The following is a 19,771-nucleotide window of genomic DNA, read 5'->3' on the forward strand; positions in this document are numbered from 1 at the left end:
ACAAGTTTACCCCCCAAATAACCTAAGTTGTAATACAACTTGGAGAAGGAAATGGCAACCCACTCCAATATTCTTGCCTAGACAATCCCAGGGACGGGGGAGCCTGGTAGGCTGCCGTCTATGGGGTCGCACAGAGTCGGACACGACTGAAGCGACTTAGCAGCAGCAGCAGCAGCAGCAATACAATATATGGTTTTCTGCCAGTTATCAATCATATACAATGTGAAGTATGCCTCAAATTAGACTCAATAAGTGAGTAGCAATAACGTACCCTGTGTTAAAGGCAAACATCTCCCCTCTTCTTCAAAAAACAAACATGCTTTTGATAGATGAGTTATTCTACTTTCCTTATTTTGGAAAGATTCCTGATCTTTTACTATCATCCCCAAAGTGAGACTCAATCCATATCTCATATGCAAAAATGATATCAAAATGGATCGTAGATCTGAGTATTACATCTAAAACTATAAAACTTCTGAAGAAAATATAGGAGAAAATCCTTGCCACTTTAAGGTAGGCAAGGATTTCTTAGGGACCAAACCAAAAGCAGAGTTCATGAGAATTCGACCTACTGAAAATCACCAAAATCAAAAATTTATGCTTTTAGAGGGATATTGTTAAGTGATGAAAGGACTAGCCATAGACTGGGAGAAATTATTTGCAAAACATCTCTCTGATGAAGACCTTATAACTGGAACATGTCAAACTACAATGAGTTAGGTATTAACTACTTAATTAACAAACAGTACAGGCAAATCATAAAGCCTAGTGCTGATGAGACAGTGATAAGACGAACATGTTCATACACTACAGATAGACGAAAAAACTGGCATAACATCTGGAAGATAATTTGGAAATACTTATCAAGAACCTAATAAAAGCATCCTTAATAAATCTACTCTTAGGCATTTCTCTCAAGAACATAATTAGAGACGAGTAAAAATGTTTATGACAGCCTTATTTAAAACAAAAAAAATGGAAACAAATGTCCAACTATACGTGTAAATACCTTAATCCAATGTAGAATTTGATGTAGACTCTCTATGAAACCATTAACAATCTTGCTTCAAAAACACTTCATGTTGTAAAATGTTCAGGATATGTTAAGTGAAAAAAGAGTAAAAGAACCTATATAAGTATAGGGCTTCCCTGGTGGCTCAAACAGTAAAGAATCCACCTGCCAATGCAGGAGACCTGGGCTTGATCCCTGGGTGGGAAGATCCCCTGGAAAAGTAAGTGGTGACACACTCCAGTATTCTTGCTGGGAAATTCAATGGACAGAGGAGCCTAGTGGGCTACAGTATATGGGGTCACAGAGTCAGACATGACTGAGCAACTAACACTTGCACTTTTCTTTCATTGTATAAATATGCAGGCATAGAACATAAGACCAGGAGGACATATACTAACATATTAAGAGTGCATATTAAAATCAGGAGTTCTCAGGAGAGAGATCACTGGAGATAGAGGATGGATGGGAGTTTAAGAGAAATGAAGGTAGGATTTTACCTGGACCTTTTAAAAAAAGGGTAGAAATTTAAAATGATAGTCAAAAAAGAAACTAAGTAAGGAGCCTAAGCAGGAAATCCTATGGTTGGGAAGGTGCAAAATAGTTGTTTGTTGATAATGATTATACAATTAATGAAGGTTTTGAAGGAACTGAAAGAAGAAAATATCTGACTGGTATAGGGATTCTGGCACACCAGAGTGAAGGGAAACAAAGTTGATGATTTTAAGTTGGAACTAAATCAAAAAAGGTACTTGAAAGTGAAAGTGAAGTCGCTCAGTCATGTCCAACTCTTTTGTGACCCCATGGACTGTAGCCCACCAGGCTCCTCTGTCCACGGGATTTTCCAGGCAAGAATACTGGAGTGGGTTGCCATTTCCTTCTCCAGGAGACCTTCCCGACCCAGGGATTGAACCCGGGTCTCCCGCATTGTAGGCAGACACTTTACCGTCTGAGCTACCAGGGAAGTCCAAAAAAGGTATTTAATGCTAGTCTAAAAAATTTCCGTTTTCTTCTCTAGAAAAATGAGAAGCTCTGAAAAGTTGCTGAGTAGAATACTCAGCTCATAAAAACAGTGTTTGGGGAGGTTTAATCTAGCAGTGGCATGCAGGCTGGACCAAAGGCGGTTAAGAGAACACACACGCACACGCACACGCACACGCACACGCGCACACACACTCACACACACACTTGAATAGAATAAGGATAATCCTGCAACAGCCCCAGGCACACAGTGCTCAGGGCCTGAGCTGGGGAGGTGGCAGCAGAAATGGAAAACCTTAGTTAACCTAAACTATTTCTGTAGTTAAGCAGGCGAGACTTAACTTCTTTTATAAAGCAGGCAACTGGAGCCATGGAAGATCAATGCTTCACGTCACCAGGACTTTCCACTGTCACCTTTAAAGCAAGCCCTAAGACTGAGCAAGGCAGTGATGCTGTGTTCCTCAGACCCTATTTCTTGACAGCTTATTTCATGCTCTCTCTCTTATATGTATATAATTCAACATTGCATTATCTTTAGTTATGGGTTAATATAATAATATTAAAAAAAATAGGCTATTGCTTTCAGCTTGCCTGGTGAACCTAGTCACTCTTACAGGTTTTTGTAATTTTAAAATATCTAGTTTTTTTTGTTTTTGTTTTTGTTTTAAAGAGCTACCCGCTACCCCCACCCTCCAATACTGTAACATTCACAGTCATAACAAATTTTCCTGCTCTTCCTGTGGATAAAACAGCAGAAAATTTTTGGAGGAAAGCCAACTACAGTGTGTCAAGGGTTTCATTTACTTGTTTTCTCTAGTTACCCAAGCATCAGAAGGATATTTTCCTCAAGTCACCATCATCTAAAATATTTTGAATTGGTAAACGAATTGGCTTCCCTAGTGGCTCAGTGGTAAAGAATCTGCCTACAATGCAGGAGACCAGGGTTTGATATCTGGGTTGGGAAGATCCCCTGGAGAAGGAAATGGCAACCCATTCCAGTATTCTTGCCTGGAAAATCCCATGGACAGAGAAGCCTGGTGGCCTACAGTCCATGGGGTCACAAAAGAGCTGGACACGACTTAGCAACTAAACGACAACAAAACGGAGGGGGTTCCTCCCACAGCGGTAAAGGGTTCAGAATTCAGAGTCCCTGACCATGGGTTAATTCCATCTTAATTACTGAATCTGTAATAAAAGCTTAAAGTAGCTACCATTATATTTCAATAATTTAAGAATACTTGTGCAAATCTGGATAAGATGCTAAGGAGACATGATAACTAAATGGAATGTGGCATCCTCAACGGTAACCTGGAACAGAAGACACACATTAGGGAAAAACAGATGAAATACAGAGTTTAGTCCATAATATTGTACTGATGTTGGGTTTCTTAGTTGTGACAAATATACCTTGATAATATAAGAGGTTAATAGCAAAAACTGGGTGTGGGGTATATGACAAGCGTCTGTACTACCTTTGCAACTTTTCTATAAACCCAAAACTACTCTAAAATTAAACACTGATTTAAAAAAACATTGGGTGGGATATGTACAAGCTCCTTTACTTACTTCAGACCCAACAAGGTGCTGGAAACCTGTGTCTGACTCTTAAATCTCTCCAGGTAGAGCATTCAGCTACTTCACTTAGGTGTAACACACAATCCTCTGGAGAAGGGAATGGCTAACCACTCCAGTATTCTTGCCTGGAGAATCCCATGAATAGAGGAGCCTGGCGGGCTACAGTCCATGGGGTCACAGAGTCAGACACAACTGAGCGACTAACACTTTCATATTCCCCTTAGAGAATGTCAATACTGTTTTTCAAACCCCGGCTGTAATAATTTTTTCTATGCCTGAAAAAGCCTTCCTAAAGCCATTCTTGGTATTATATCTGTTGAGCATACTTTCCATGGCAAGTACACTGAGATCATCTTAGAAGAGATGAAAGGTCAGCATGGGGTGGCTGTGTGTGTTTTTTCCATCTCTCTGTTACTGCCCTTTTGAGTTCAGGCTGTCAGGAAGGAAGGGTGGAATTCGCAAAGACCTGGCCCTCAAAGCTCAGGAAGGGAGTAAGGTCTAGCTGGCTTCTTGGTTGCTCAGCTCCTTCATTTACTGGAAGCCGAGCCAATGGTGAGATGAATTCTAGCTCTGTGTCGCTGTGAAAGGGGAGGAACATTTACAAAGATGTTCTTGTTGCGTTTAAATGATCATATTCTTCCATCACAGATGAGCTAGGTACTGGGCAGCTTGAGGACCTGAAGCGCACAGAATCACAGAACTATTTCATACTGGTGTTTTCTTTTGGGGGTGGGGGGGATAGAGGGGAATACTAAATGTACTTTGCAAATGTTTTCTTAATGTTTACTTTGGCATTTTATATATAAATAGGCTAAAAGAGACTGTCCATTATGCTGTAGCTATGACATTAATTTTTCATAAGCATTTTATTATACTTGCTGAATGCAAAGAGGGAAACTTCAGACATAAATGTATGAATAATTACTCAGTGGAGTCATTCTGTATTTTACAGTTATAAGGCTGACTACTCATGAGTGGTGCATTTAATAAATAATTTTAAAGTAACTTCATTGATGGTTTAATTTCTCAAACTAGTTCAGGTGGCCAAGTATCTGGGGGGTAGGGTTCTCTCTATGTGATACCACAAAATATTGATCTATGAAAGCAGTTCAGATGCAATTTCTTTTTACTCGATCACATTTCATACTATTGCTAGATTAAAGTATTTCAATGAGTGATGACAGACACCAAATGCTTAAGAATAATTTATTATAAAACTTAAAAATGTAAAAATCTATTTGTTAAATATGTTTTCTTGCAAATTAGGAAAAGATCTCCATTATTTAATTTTAACACCTTTGTCCACTTTCTGGTCCACTTCCACTGGTGAATAATTTAAGAAACACCGAATAACACTAATGTGAATCCAAAGCCAGCCAATTTGTTTTTACTCTCACTTATATATTTTACTTTTCACTTATACATTTAAAATAAGATTTTCACTGAACTGCAGCATGAGACTCAATGTTGAAGCACTAGAATTTCATCTGCCTTCTTCTGCAGGAAAATCATTGTTACCCAAGATGGTAAGAAGTTATTTAGTTCTATTATAGATTTGTAAGAGATTTATGTTACCATGTGTTTCTTGGCCATAGACGGCATTTTTAACGTTAAGGAACTAAATGCCACAAAAGGACATAAACATATACCATCTAGAAGAAAATCCCAAGAGTAGTTAATGAGAATGTTTGAGCAACTTACTTGGAACATATAGAGATGACACCAGTAGAGAACAGGTCACAATGAACTGTAAACAGCTGCAACTACTCAAAGTAGCCTATCTGAAGACTGATCTTCACGAGCTGAATTTTCATAATTTCATTAGTGTACTGGAAGATCACACGGTTTTGGATTCAGGTTACAGCTCTGCCCTTTATAGGCTACAATGAGCTTGGCCATGTTGCCATTTCTTTGAAGCACTAAATGGGATTTAATTCTTCTCTACTGGGCTTTTACGGAGACTAAAGGAGACACTATAAAGTGTGGGGCTCACAACAGACCTTCAAACATGCCTATTTCGTTTTTCCCCTCTTCCATTTCCAAATATTGAAACTGAAGCTCAGACATAAAATATTTTGATTTTGATAAGATCATAGGCTAAGTTAATGACTGAAGTTGATGACAGATTTAATCAGAGCGGATAAATATTGCTTTTAGGTATAGACTCGGCCCTCTGGATCCACAGATTCCACCAACCACAGTTCAAAAATATTTGGAAAAAAATTCCTTAAGTTCGAAAAAGCAAAACTTCAATTTGTCACTCTCTGGCAATGATATGAATCCTATTTATAACTATCTATGTATCATTTACATTGTAATACATAAGTAATCTAGAGATAATTTAAAGTATACGGGAGGATGTGTGTAGGTTATATGCAAATGCTATGCCACTTTACATAAGAAACTTGAGTATCTGCAGATTTTGCAGATTCTGGCATTCGGGTACCCAGAGGCCCTGTTATCAATGCCCCGTGGGCACCCAGGACAATCACAGTGGGGGAAGAACAAAGACCCACCTATCTCATACTCAAGCACAAACAATCAAGGTGTCCACTGGAACCTTTTGTTAGCTTGCATTCCTGAACTAAGCCAACTTTTCTGGCCCCCAGCAGATGTGAACACAGCCCCTCCCAGACGGTTACTGGAGATGCCTCTGAGCAACGCGTGTCCTACATCAGCTCCGAACAAGAAAAGCAGCAACTCCAGACTCCCTGAGTTCACTGCAGGCACAGCTCACTCTAAAGTGAATGGGAATAGGACCCTGAGATAGTAACTGTTCTGGAACCAGAAACAATCTGTTGAAAAAACCAATTATCAGAAGTCATGAATGATTCTCAGAAACCTCAGCCATCCTGAAAAAGGGTGTTGAGCCCAAATGTAAATGAAGAACGAATACACACACAGATAAATGAGTAAACCCAACAAAAACGAGCATGGAGATACCGAGAGCAGAGAAGTGGTCACCCCAGGGAAGAGGTGGTGGACAGGAGAAAGGGTACATGGGGTCACCTTTATGATGACAGATGGAAGCTAAACTTTGAGTGCACTGCAGTGCATACTGAAATCAAATTATAATCCTGTACACAGGAAACAATTTGTTAAAAAAAAAAAAAAAAAAAAGGACATACACCTGTTAGAAAGCCTTAAGCTCTTGTATTACATGTGGCAGAAGAGGGTCCTATAGACACACACAGCCCTCATTTGATTCTGCTCTCCCCTCTCTGACCCACGCAAGACCGGTCCCTCTTCTGGCCAACTGCTTCATCAGCCCACCATGTACTGCCGATGCTTACTCTTCCTGCTTCACTTTATTCCTGAAACCTGATTTCTGCTCTCACCACAGTCCTGTAACACACGCAACTCTTCTTTTTAGCATCCTTTGCTGTTGTTCAGTCACTCAGTCGTGTCTGATTCTTTGCAATCCCGTGAATGGCAGCACACCTGGCTTTCCTGTCCTTCATCATCTCCCTGAGTTTGCTCAAACTCATGTCCATTGATTCAGGGATGCCATCCAACCACCTTACCCTCTAAAATCCTTCAATCAGTTCAGTTGCTTAGTCATGTCTAACTCTTTGTGACCCCGTGGACTGCAGCACACTAGGCTTCCCTGTCCATCACCAACTCCCTGAGCTTGCTCACACTCATGTCCATCGAGTTGGGGATGCCATCCAACCATCTCATCCTCTGTCTCATCCTCTAGAATCCTTAGCTGCTCCCTTACCTGAGTTCCACTGCACTTGAACCATACTTTCTATTCACATTGTGGTGCTACTTTTTCAGGTATCTATCTTCCTCCTAGAATTGAGAATTCCTGGAGGGTAGAAACTCCCTTGCTGCTCTGTAAACTCAGCACCTTGCACAGACCCTGGCATGCTTTGGGCACTCGATGTTTGTTAAATAGAATGGAAATGACTCCAAATCATCATTGAAAACTACAGGAACTTTTTGTTTCTCCTTTTCTTAATCAATATTGATTCTTCTTATATAATGTTGCTTATAATCATCCTTTCTTTCTGCTTCTCTGCCTCCGTTTTAGTTACAGCCCTTTTTGCCTCAAATCATTATCAATGCTCCAACTCCCAAAATGCCTCCAAACTTGAAGGATCTCTCTAGTCATGGACACTGTTCCCACAGGCTTTAACATCAAGTCTCCACTTTGATCTTTCAGCTACTGACATGTAGATGGTGAGGTCCTTCCAACTGGCATCAAGGTCTTCCCCAGTCAGATTCCTTCCTATCTTGAATGCAGGGACCACATCTTACATCTCTGTCTCACACAGGGTTTTGTGTGTATGTGTGTACACGTACACACACACACACACACACACACACACTCAATAAATGTTTGCTAAAATAAAGAACTTTATTACCAGGACAGTTTTTCATTTATTTTCAAGTGCTGAGTAATTTACATATTTAAAATAAGTTAGTGGCAGTATGTGTTTTCAGAATGCTGTTGGAAATCTTGTGTGTCTTTATTAATTCTCATTCACATAGGAGTTTTTCATCAGCAGGAACTGGGAACCCTCCAGTTCCTTCGATGGAAGGAAGGAACCCACCAGGCTCCTTCAATGGAGTCTGTAGCACCAAGGAGGCGTCCCTAGCATGTTCTCCTTCCATAGATGGACATCTGTGTGAATTTAGATTAACATCCTTCTGCCTGGAATTGAAGTAAGGGGAATTACAGAATTTAGACCTTTGATATCAAAATGCTAAGGGAGCTTGATACAATCATGGCCTTGCCATAGAACCACAATTCTTATAATTTGCTGGTAAAACAGTACCAGCACTTTCAAAGGTGATTTGGCTGACATTTTTTTTTTTTCCCCCCACTGAACCCACAGGGGAACCAACTCCAGTCAAGTTTCCTTCTGGCCTGGGAGTTGTGCTATCTCTTTCAAATGAGACAGATTTTGTGGGTTGGTTCTCAGAGGATAATCTTATGTGCCTTATTTGAAAGTTCTCAGTGACTATCTCAATATAGGTTCACTCCAGAAATGTCTTTAATACAGAGAGATGTGTTACAGGTTTCCTAGGTGGTGCTAGTGGTAAAGAATCCTCCTAACAAGGCAGGAAATGCAGGAGACGTGGGTTTGATCCCTGGAGAATAAAATGGTAACCCACTCTAGTATTCTTGCCTGGAGAATCCCACAGACAGAGGATCCTGGTGGGCTACGGTCCATAGGGTCACGAAGAGTTGGACATGACTGAGCACACATTTTCATCTATTTATCTGTGTTACAAGCATGGTTCTCAAGTGTCAATGTGTGTGGCGGTCACCTGGGGGTCTCCTTAAGCTGTAGAGTCTGCCTCAGTGTATGCGGCCAGGGCAGAGAATCTGCGTTGCAACATTTTGAGTAGCAGGGTTATAAGTGTTATAGCTAATTAAGCAGCAAAGTTGGGATTTAAACCCGGGTCCATCTAATTCCAAAGTCTATCTCTTTCCCACAATGCTGAAATGCAGAAATAGAGTGCTGAATAATAAATGAGAAATTGTGTTTAAGCCAAATTATTGGGAATAACTACTATATGGAATGTTAGAATACAAAAGTATTCTTCTCCAGGAGAAAAAAAAAGAAAGAAGTACATTAAGCTGGAGGGGGGGAAAAGCACAATTTTTTTGAGGAACACAGAGTGATAATCTAAGAGGATAGAGACAAAGAAGATAAAATAGAGTGAAAAATTGTGGAAGACAGATAATATTCACATTCTTAAAGAGAATAGAAAGAGCCACACTTGCTATGACTATAATCCCCAAGGGCTGACCCCACTCACTCACTCCAGGTCCCTGACTGCCCAAGGAGAAGCAGGTGACAGCAACTAGGGATAATGTGAGATGAGAGGAAGCTCCATGACCCAGAGAGACGAAGCCCACGCTCCACTCCACCAGCGTTCCAGGAAACAGCCAGTTCTGCCAGCGACAGAGTGCAAAGCCAGGGCCATGCCAGCCTTCCAAGACTGGCTATGAGTGCAGACTTGTGAGATCTCACTCAAGGAACAGCTTGTAAAATAGAAAATGGGGGATTCTGTCTCAATAGTCAGTCCTTACATTTTTGGGTCGAACACATCTGGACCTTAACAGCCAAAGAATTTTTCTCTAGACGCCACATTAAAGGCAATTTCAAAGCTACAGAAAGTGTACTCTGCATGTGTTGTCCATAAGACAATATAAAACCCCCACTGTATTAGACCAGCCCACTGAGCATCCAGCAGGACTTTGTCTCCTCCACTGGCACCAAGCGAGGTTTTTAAAGAACATGCTGTCTTCTTCGTCATTAACTACAGAAGTTTAGGAAACACCACACACACATCTCCAGCCTCCTCTGATACCATTATTCACTGTTCTAAACAGACATAAAGCCCTCCTGAAGTGACTCAACCAGAATATGTAAGATCCTCGTTTCCTATGTTTATCATCTATGTTTAGAGCCAGAAGTCCTTTAACCAGTCCTGATCTATTTTTCAAAGGACCTTTGGTTTACTCATTTATCACTTTCTCTAATGAGACTCTAAGTTACCACACTTGTTTGTATTACTGTTTAGGTGGTTTCTCTCTCACAGGATTGTGAATTCTTGAAAGGCTAAAACTTGTCCTAAATTTCATCTCTCCAGAACCTAGTGCCGTGTCAAGCACAACAGAATATTGGATGCAAACATACGTAAGCTCTAGTGCAGAGATCTGGTCATCAATGGTACCATTTATTCAGAAGAATCTCAAAAAGTTTTTGAATGGAAGTTGCTTCATCTTTTCTCAGTTCCTTTAATTCTTATACACAAAGATCCCACAACCAACCAATTGAGGACCTACTCATATTACTTCAGCACTTCAAACCAACAGGCATTTGTTGAATGGCTACTATAAGCTGTCACTATAAAAGCTGCAGGACTTAGCTCCTAGGTTCACACCCCTGCCTCCTCCTTGAGGAAGTTCATCTACACGCCATAGTGAGTCCTCAGCCCTTAGCTTTGTATATTTTGAAATAAGTAAAAACCAGAATATAATACATATTACATACTTGATCAAACTGGGGGTCTTCTCCACGTTGTAGAGATTTTGTCAATGGCTTTTCCTAGAAAGAAAAACATGTAAGAAAAATTACCAGAGGCTCTTATGTATTTCAAAAGAAAGGCCATTATTGTTAAATTTTTTCTCATCTATTTCTTCCTTTATGGGAGACAGAGATGACAGTTTTCAAATAAGAAACTCTTCTTTACTATTCAAACCTTAAAGTATAGTGTTTGATCACCACCACCGGGATTTTTGCTATTCATCTTCACATATTTGATCAAGACATTCAAATCTGAAGTAGTAATTGGCCCTATGTATTTCAATGAAAATCACATGATACAAATTAGGGAATTTATTTGAAATTTTAGTACCTATCTCAGAACTTCACAGATAATAAAAAGTTGAAAGTGACACACCATTTCAGGTCCCAAGATTTAGAAACAAAATACATTAAGTCCCCTACATATGAATGAGTTCCATCCCAAGAGAGCGTTCATAAATTCAATAAAGTTAGCCTAGGTACCCAAATAACATAATCGGCTATATAGTACTGTACTATAATAGGTTTATAATACTTGTCACACAAATAACATGTACATAAAAAACAAACAGAAAATAAAGGAAACATTTTAAATCTTACATAACCTTGAAAAGTACAGTATTACAGTACACCAGCTGGTGTACAAGGGCACGTTCACATCTTTGAAAGTTTGTATGTAGGGGACTTACCGTAGGCCTAACTATTGGTCCGGTGTTTAGGGACAGCCTACTAGTCATAGTTACTAGTGTAGGTGCTGAATTTTGAGCGTGATCTTTTGACTTGTAACGCATCCAAATCTCAGCAAGAATAAGCTGGGTAGTGACAAAGGTCCACACAAACAAATTTTCCTAACCGTGATGTCTTTGTTTACATTAGGAAGACTTCACTGACCTTTCAGGAGGGCATTTTATAACTATTTATCCTTAATGTTCTTTGACACAGATATGGAAGCTAACGCCGACCCAAATTTGGTTTAAGATTAGAAACCATGTAAAAAGTTATATATCAAAAATTAAAGCTTTACTTGAGCCAAGGTAGATGTTCTGGAAAGAGTCCGTTCACATTTTGCTGACCACAAAGACCCTTCCCTTGTCTCATTTCTCCAGTCTTCTTCGCCACATCCATGTGTATGTCTATACACGCCTAAGGCGGAGGTGTGCCCCACCCTCAGCCCCCAGGGTCTCTGTTCTTAAAAAGATGGGCTCAGTCTGGGTACACGAAGCTTAATGGAGAACGGTGTGAATTAACTGCTCTGTCTCATTTGCAAAATACACAGCTTCAAAATGCAGACTCATCATAAGTGAGGAGACTGCTGTGTTCTTAAGGGCTAATAAACGTTTTCTCTTCAGAGTATATTATCTTGAACACACAGGTGGAAGAGCAGACATCAAAAAGAAACTGAGAACAAAGAAGAGCAAATAAAGAGAGAGTCAGCTGACCGTATGAGAGCACCAACTCAGCAAATAAATTGTGAAGCATTTCCTGTGTTTTAATACCATCTGAAGCCCTTTGTAAAACAAAATACAAATGTGAAACCAAAGAAGTGAAAACAGGTGGGGCCAGGTTCCATAGACATCTTTGGAACAAACCCTGTAGAAACATTTCTATTCCTTGTTTTATTTACTCATCACCCAACAGTAATGGAGGGCTCACAAGGTGTCAAATGAGACTTAGGTGGGGATGCTGACCAGCACAGTGTTCCTGCCAGGGGGGATAAGAAGCTGAAATGCTGAGTATTACCTAGACTCATTCACCAGTCAAATCTCAGCTACTGTCACTTCCTCAGGGAAGCCTTTCACTGAGTCCTCTCCTAACACCTGCTCCACACCCCCACATGCCTGCAAAGCTCTGCGTATGTACCCTTTCATGGCACTTATTACCCTGTACAAATACACAACCAAGAGTGATCAGTGGATGGCCACCCCTAGTGACTATTCTAAGCTGCAGAAATGTAGGACCCTCTCTTTTTCCCAGCACTTAAAGTCACAGGGCAGGGCGTGGCTTGGCAATGGCTAGACAAATGCCAAATTAATCAATCATATCTCTAGGCTGAGGATGTCCAGTTTCTCCAACTAAGAGATCCTCTTACTGGCATGTGTCTGTTTTGTTGTAATAAACTTTTTAATATACTTTTCACTGTGGCAAAATACGTATGACACAAGATTGACCGTTTTAATGATTTTTAAGTGTACAATTCTGCAACAATAAGTGTTGTTCAATCTTCACCACTATTTTGAGGACCCGGTTAATGTCAGATATTTTTAAGAAATTCTCAACCACAAAAGACTTACACCCTAAACACAGAAGATATTAATTCTGTTAAGTTACTGCTATACTCCTAAGTCAAGTCCATCAGCCCATTACTTGAGTTCCATGCCCCAGTAAAACAACATATCTGTATACTGAGTTCTCCCGAACTGTTCTTACACAAATATGCTGTCTTAATCACAGTCTTTGAAGACTTAGTTTAAATGTCACTTCCAGGATTAAGCTATTCCCCACTTTCCCCAAGTAGAGTCATCTGTTGTCACATGGCACTTAGTTTGCATCTACTCTGGCCAGCATTTCCAGTGTTGTAACTTATCTGTCTCCCTACACTCCTAGTACAGAGCTGAAACTTTTCAGTAAGGTTTCTTAGATGAATATAGTCATCCCCAGGTGGTGCAGTGTTAAAACAATCTGCCTGGCAATGCAGGAGATGCAGGTTCAATCCCTGGGTCGGGAAGATCCCCTTGAGTAGGAAATGGCAACCTGCTTCAGTATTCTTACCTGGAAAATTCCATGGACAGAGGAGCCTGGAGGGCTACAGTCCATGGGGTTGCAAAGAGTCGGACATGACTGAACACACACACACACTTCGATTAGATGAATGTATCCCTATGCATTTGGAAAGATTGCTCTGGACACAGAGAATCAAGTTTACTTTTTAACATTTCCGAAGTTATCTTTGCATCAGCATAGATTTTATCAGTGTCAAGAGGTTAAAAAGTAGACCTGGGAAAGACAGCTTCATACTGGCTAAAAAGTACAGGGAAAAGGAAGAAAGAAAAAGAGAACAAAGGAAGGGAGAGGAGAATGAAAGCAAGAAGGGAAACAAACTTGCTCAAGCTCAGAAGAGTCATCTGAACACAGAGCAGTCCAACAGGCTCATGCCCACTTGAGAAAAGAGAACTGCAGAGGCATGGTTCTGCTTAAGATTCTCCCGCAGATCAGCACATGCCATCTAAGGTCTGTAAGAATCCAAGGTGTACACAGTCAAGACCAAGTAGTTCTCAAAGAGCAACAAATAAGCAGTAAAATGAGATTGTGCTTAGTTGCTCAGTCGTGTCCAGCTCTTTGAGACCCCATGGACTGTGGCCCACCAGGCTCCTCTTTCCATGGGGTTCTCCAGGCAAGAATATTGGAGTAGGTTGCCATTTCCTCCTCCAGGGGATCTTCCCAAACCAGGGATCGAACCCAGGTCTCCTGCATGGCAGGCAGAAAAACTAGATTAACACAGATTAAATAACAGGTACTTATAGAACAAGTAGAAACTGACCATGAAGGAGGAGGCTCAAAATAATGGACTCATTTGTTCAGTAAGAACAGTGTGCTTTGTATGCTTTTAAAAATTGTCTTTGTTCTGTATTTTGGTGCAAATTTACTTATTTACTAAAGGTTCATTAATTGAATTGAATTACACTTTTGTTTTTCAAAAATCATTCTAAAAAACTCAAAACTGTGGGGGTGACAAATTCCAGAAACTTCTTAGTGGTCCAAAGCTGGGAGACCTTAGCCTATAACTTGACCTTTCCCAGAAGCTCCAACTCACTGGGTTGACAGAACAGAAGGGCTGAACAAACCCAAAACATCAAGAGACTCAGCACTGAACATGAGGGATTGCAGACAGGACAAAGAAAGCAAAATGGATGCTGTCCCTCCTGATGGAAGCAAATATTATGAAACAGTCTTGACCCAAACAAAACAAACAAAAATCCGGAATCTAACCAAGTCTTTAGATACATTTCCAATTTTTAGGAAACACAGGAGTTAGAGAAGGAGTAAGAGGAATATGTTACACTAAATCACAGGGATGCAATTGGCAAGATCCAGATGGAAAGAAACTGAAGTAAAGAAAGGCACTGCTTCAATAAAAAGGTGCAAAGAGAAATGGAGGTGGAGCCTATTGATTTTTTAAAAAAGGCTATTGCACTATGTGGATTTGATCTGGATTCTGATGCAAATAATCCTTTAAGAGAAAGTACGAGATTCATGAGACCATCAGTGATTTGAACACATTAGATATCTGATAATGTTATGGGATGATTTTTAACTTTTTAGGTGTTGCAATGGTCTTGTTCAAAAAAGAATCAATCTTTTAGAGATACACTTAGAGACTGAATGAAATGGTTTCTAGTGTTTCCTGCAAATACTTCTGGGGAGGGGTGCTGGGGATGTAACAAATGGGCCATGAGTGGGTAACTGCTGAGATGATCACAGTGGTCATTACACAGTCTTCCCACTTTAGTCCATGTTTGAAATTTTCCATAAAAAAAAACAAACAAAAACTAAAAACAGGGTATCATGATGTATCACTTCGGTTATCATTAAATTTTTTTTTCAATAATGTCTCACTTTCTAAGATGGAATCAGGCACTGAAAACTGGTTTCGACAGCACTTATCCAACCCTGTGTGTGTGCTGTATGTGCTCAGTCATGTCTGACTCTCTGCGACCCCACAGACTATGGCCCGCCAGGCTCCTCTGTCCACGGGATTGTCCAGGCAGGAATACTGGAGTGGGTTGCCATTTCTTTCTCCAGGGGATCTTCCCGACCCAGGGATCGAACCCTAGTCTTCTGCGTCTCCTGCACTGGTAGGCAGATTCTTTACCACTGAGCCATCTGGGAAGCAACTCTTTATCTTTTCCCAATGGAGCTACAGAAGGAAACCCCCTTCATTTCTTCCCATTTCTAGGCAGGATCTGGTGGCGAGCATCTTGCCTGCCATGTGAAAAAGCAAGCTGCCCTTCTCAGCCTGCACGGTGGGCTTTTCTTCAAGTTTGCTTCCCTTGAATCAAAGAGCACTGCTGTCCCGACCCATCCAAGAGGATTTCGCCTGTCACGAAGAAACCAGTAGGGGTTTCGAGCACTTCCAAAGGTAAAGAGAAAGGTCTCTGTTTGTGCTTCTCACACCTCAGGATGTTCCAACCTCTCCCTCTCTTAAGAAAACACGAACTCTAAAAGCTCTCTGTGTTCATACCTGCCTAAAAAGGCCACTGACTTCTACCTCCATTTCCAAACAGTTTCAGTGCACGCTAACTACATTTTCATTTTACAGTCTTTCCACACTGGACCTCTCTGTAATCTGTAAGCAAGAGAAAAGATGGCAATAGCAGTGACGCAGACATGGCAGTGAGACAAGTCTAGAGTCTCCTTTACCAAAAGGTGGTTTATTTCGGGGATACAAGGGGCTTATTTAGTAAATAACTTTATACTTCTGAACTTTTAGTGGCCCCCCAAAATCCCCAATGTGCCCCACATAGGTAGGACTTTGCTAATTTCAAATGTTACCAATTATTACTAATCTTAAGAGATATTTCAATAAACATGCCACTCAGCAATGCCACTGGAGTTAATATGAACGTATTAAATTTGTTAAATATGTCACCAACCTTGCTTACGAGATGCTATTTTACTGTCTTTTAATTATCATGTCACAGTTCAGTGCATGGACTGTGGATTGTGAGAGATTTGACTTTGACTCCAAGGTCCCTCAGTGGATCTCACTTAACTTCTCTAAGCTTCAGTTAACTTTTAGGCAATGTAGGGATACGTGATGCCAACCTACCTCACAGAAATGCAAGATGAATGACACAGAGTACTCAATAATTGAGAGTTATTACTATTATTGAAATTCCTTTCAATACCATTATTACTAGAACTAGATAAAATTAAGATGTGTAACCTCTTTCATAATGTGCAGGAGCTGAAACTAAGTTCCACCTTTTTTCCTGGGGCAACACCCACCCCACTAACATTAATTAAACCTTTAATTTAGATTCCCTGGAAGCTTCCAAGTATAACTAGAAAGCTGCATCACAAAAAGGAGAAAAGAAACATTATAAAGGGTAATTATCCCTTTCTCTTAAAAAAAATATAACATTGTTACAACTTTAATTCTCATTATGTAATTTAGAGGAACCCTTTTAATGGTAGGATGCTAAAAAAACAACCAAATTTTTAAAAAAGAACAACAAACACCAAACTTCTCCAGTCTTGAAGCTGTAGTATGTTTGTATAACAACACATTTATGCATCACTGACTTAGGATTTTGATGTCATCATCAGTGAGATTTTATAATACATATGTGTGTTCTTCCCTGATAGCTCAGTAGGTAAAGAATCCGCTTGCAATGCAGAAGACCCCAGTTCGATTTCTGGGTCAGGAAGATCTGAGGAGAAGGGATAGGTTACCCACTTCAGTATTCTTGGGCTTCCCTTGTGGCTCAGCTGGTAAAGAATTCGCCCACAAATGCAAGAGACCTGGGTTCGATCCCTGGGTTGGGAAGATCCCCTTGAGAAGGGAAAGGCTACCCATTCCAGTATTCTGGCCTGGAGAATTCCAAAGGGGTCACAAAGAGTCGGACACAACTGAGCGACTTTCATTTTCACCAGTGACAGACTTTATTTTTGGGCTCCAAAATCACTGCAGATAGTGACTACAGCCATGAAATTAAAAGATGCTTGCTCCTTGGAAGAAAAGTCACAACCAACCTAGATAGCATATTAAAAAGCAGAGACTACTTTTCCAACAAAGGTCCATCTAGTCAGAGCTATGGTTTTTCCAGTAGTCATGTATGGATGTGAGAGTTGGACTATAAAGAAAGCTGAGTGCCAAAGAGTTGATGGTTTTGAATGGTGGTGTTGGAGAAGACTCTTGAGAGTCCCTTGGACAGCAAGGAGATCCAACCAGTCCGTCTTAAAGGAAATTGGTCCTGAAAGTATTCATTGGAAGAACTGATGCTGAAGCTGAAACTCTAATTCTTTTGCCACCTGATGTGAAGAACTGACTCACTGGAAAAGATCCTGATGCTGGGAAAGATTGAAGGCAAGAGAAGGGGACAACAGAGGATGAGATGGTTGGATGGCATCACCGACTCAATGGATATGAGTTTGAGTAAACTCCGGGAGTTGGTGATGGACAGGGAGGCCTGGCGTGCTGCAGTCCATGGGGTTGAAAAGAATCAGACATGACTGAGCGACTGAACTGAACTGACTGAAGTAGTTAACAGAAAATTTTCAGAGCTGAACTTCTGCAGCTGGGATTTCTTTCCTTTACAAGAACACGGGATGGGGGGGGCAGTAATGAGCAGTGAGCTGGCCCCTTCAGAGCAGAGAATGCTGCTCAAGCATTTCATCTAGAACCACCACCTGCAGCGGCAGGCACTCTCCTCAGGCTGAACCAAAGAAAACAGGGTTCAAAACATCCTCATCTCTGACACGCTTTTTGTTTCCATTAGATATTATTTGTGCCAACTTTGACCCAACCTTGGAAACATACCTAAGGCACAAGCCCAAGAAGCTCCAGTTCAGAATATTGGCCATTTCGCCCACAGAAGTCTCTCCCTACACGAGGGGCAATCAGGGACCCAGGGCTTGGAGTCACCTTGGATAACCTCTGTATCTTGATGCCTGCAGGGATCACTGAACTTCTACTGGAAGAATCAGCCCTCAGTTCATCCACAGGTAAAAATGAGCATTACTTCAAGCCAACCTGATTAGCTCGCTAATAAGAATTCATAAGCACTAATTAAAACCATTCAGATCTAATGGAAGAAGGGGCTTCAGTTCAGTTCAGTCACTCAGTCGTGTCCAGCTCTTTTCGACCCCATGGACTGCAGCACGCCAGGCCTCCCTGTCCATTGCCAACTCCTGGAGTTTACTCAAACTCATGTCCATTGAGACGGTGATGCATCCAACCACCTCATCCTCTGTCATCCCCTTCTCCTCCTGCCTTCAATCTTTCCCAGCATCAGGGTCTTTTCAAATGAGTCAGCTCTTTGTATCAGGTGGCCAAAGGAGTGAAGTTTCAGCTTCAGCATCAGTCCTTCCAATGAATATTCAGGACTGATTTCCTTTAGGATGGACTGGTTGGATCTCCTTGCTGTCCAAGGGACTCTCAAGAGTCCTCTCCAACACCACCATTCAAAACCATCAATTCTTTGGCACTCAGCTTTCTTTATAGTCCAACTGTCACATCCATACATGACTACTGGAAAAACCATAGCTTTGATTAGATGGACCTTATTGGTAAAGTAATGTCTCTGCCTTTTAATATGTTGTCTAGGTTGGTCATAACTTATCTTCCAAGGAGCAAGCATCTTTCAATTTCATGGCTGCAGTCAATTAAAAGTGCTTGCTCCTCGGAAGAAAAGGGGCTTACAGGAACAGATGAAACTGGGTTTCCTTTCGTTCTATTCAGTTACTAAATGGATTTCTTGAAATAAGACAATACATGCTGATTCTTAAACAAAATATTGAGAAAAATCCTGAGATCAAGAAAATGATAGAGAACATCTCAAATCAGCTACAGGTACCAGCAAGTAATGGAAGCCCACTCTAGTATTCTTGCCTGGAGAATCCCACGGAAAGAGGAGCCTGGTGGGCTACAATCCATAGGGTCCCAAAAGAGTTGGACACGACTGAGCAACTAACACTTCCACTTCTCAACAGCAAGTGAGATGCTGCCTGGTACCCTGGGATGTGAAATGAGAAGGTAGATTCAAATCTGGAGGAATATTTTGCATTTGTTCTAAAAATTAAAAAACTCTTGAGAGAATCTGTCCTATTTGCAGCTGGCTTTGCACATTTCAGAGGAGTCAGTTTCTCCAACAAACCTAACAGTTTCTAGGACAAATCCATTATTTGAACACCAGAAGGGAAACCTCAATTAAAATTATTTACAAAGTTAATATTCATTTTAATTGAACAAAAGAGAAGCTCCCACAGGCTTTAAAAAAAAAACAACTATGGCTGCTGCTGTTGCTAAGTCGCTTCAGTCGTGTCCGACTCTGTGCAACCCCATAGATGGCAGTCCACCAGGCTCCGCTGTCCCTGGGATTCTCCAGGCAAGAATACTGGAGTGGGTTGCCATTTCCTTCTCCAATGCATGAAAGTG

The 19,771-nt window shown here is 40.8% G+C and overlaps 1 protein-coding gene across 9 annotated transcripts in view; it reads right to left on the bottom strand.

Annotated features, from left to right (window-relative positions):
- FRY (FRY microtubule binding protein) overlaps positions 1–19,771 on the bottom strand; it is a 326,671-nt gene that overhangs the window by 156,708 nt on the left and 150,192 nt on the right. For all 9 annotated transcript variants that reach the window (XM_086329430.1, XM_086329429.1, XM_086329431.1 and 6 more), the window contains one exon: positions 10,582–10,635. In XM_086329430.1, coding sequence (XP_086185556.1) covers positions 10,582–10,635 — 54 coding nt within the window. The remainder of the gene's footprint in view (positions 1–10,581; positions 10,636–19,771) is intronic.

This window comes from Bos grunniens, chromosome 12 (assembly GCF_055505025.1).
Source record: "Bos grunniens cultivar Pamir isolate PY7600 chromosome 12, Bosgru_T2T1.0, whole genome shotgun sequence".
NCBI lineage: Eukaryota > Metazoa > Chordata > Mammalia > Artiodactyla > Bovidae > Bos > Bos grunniens.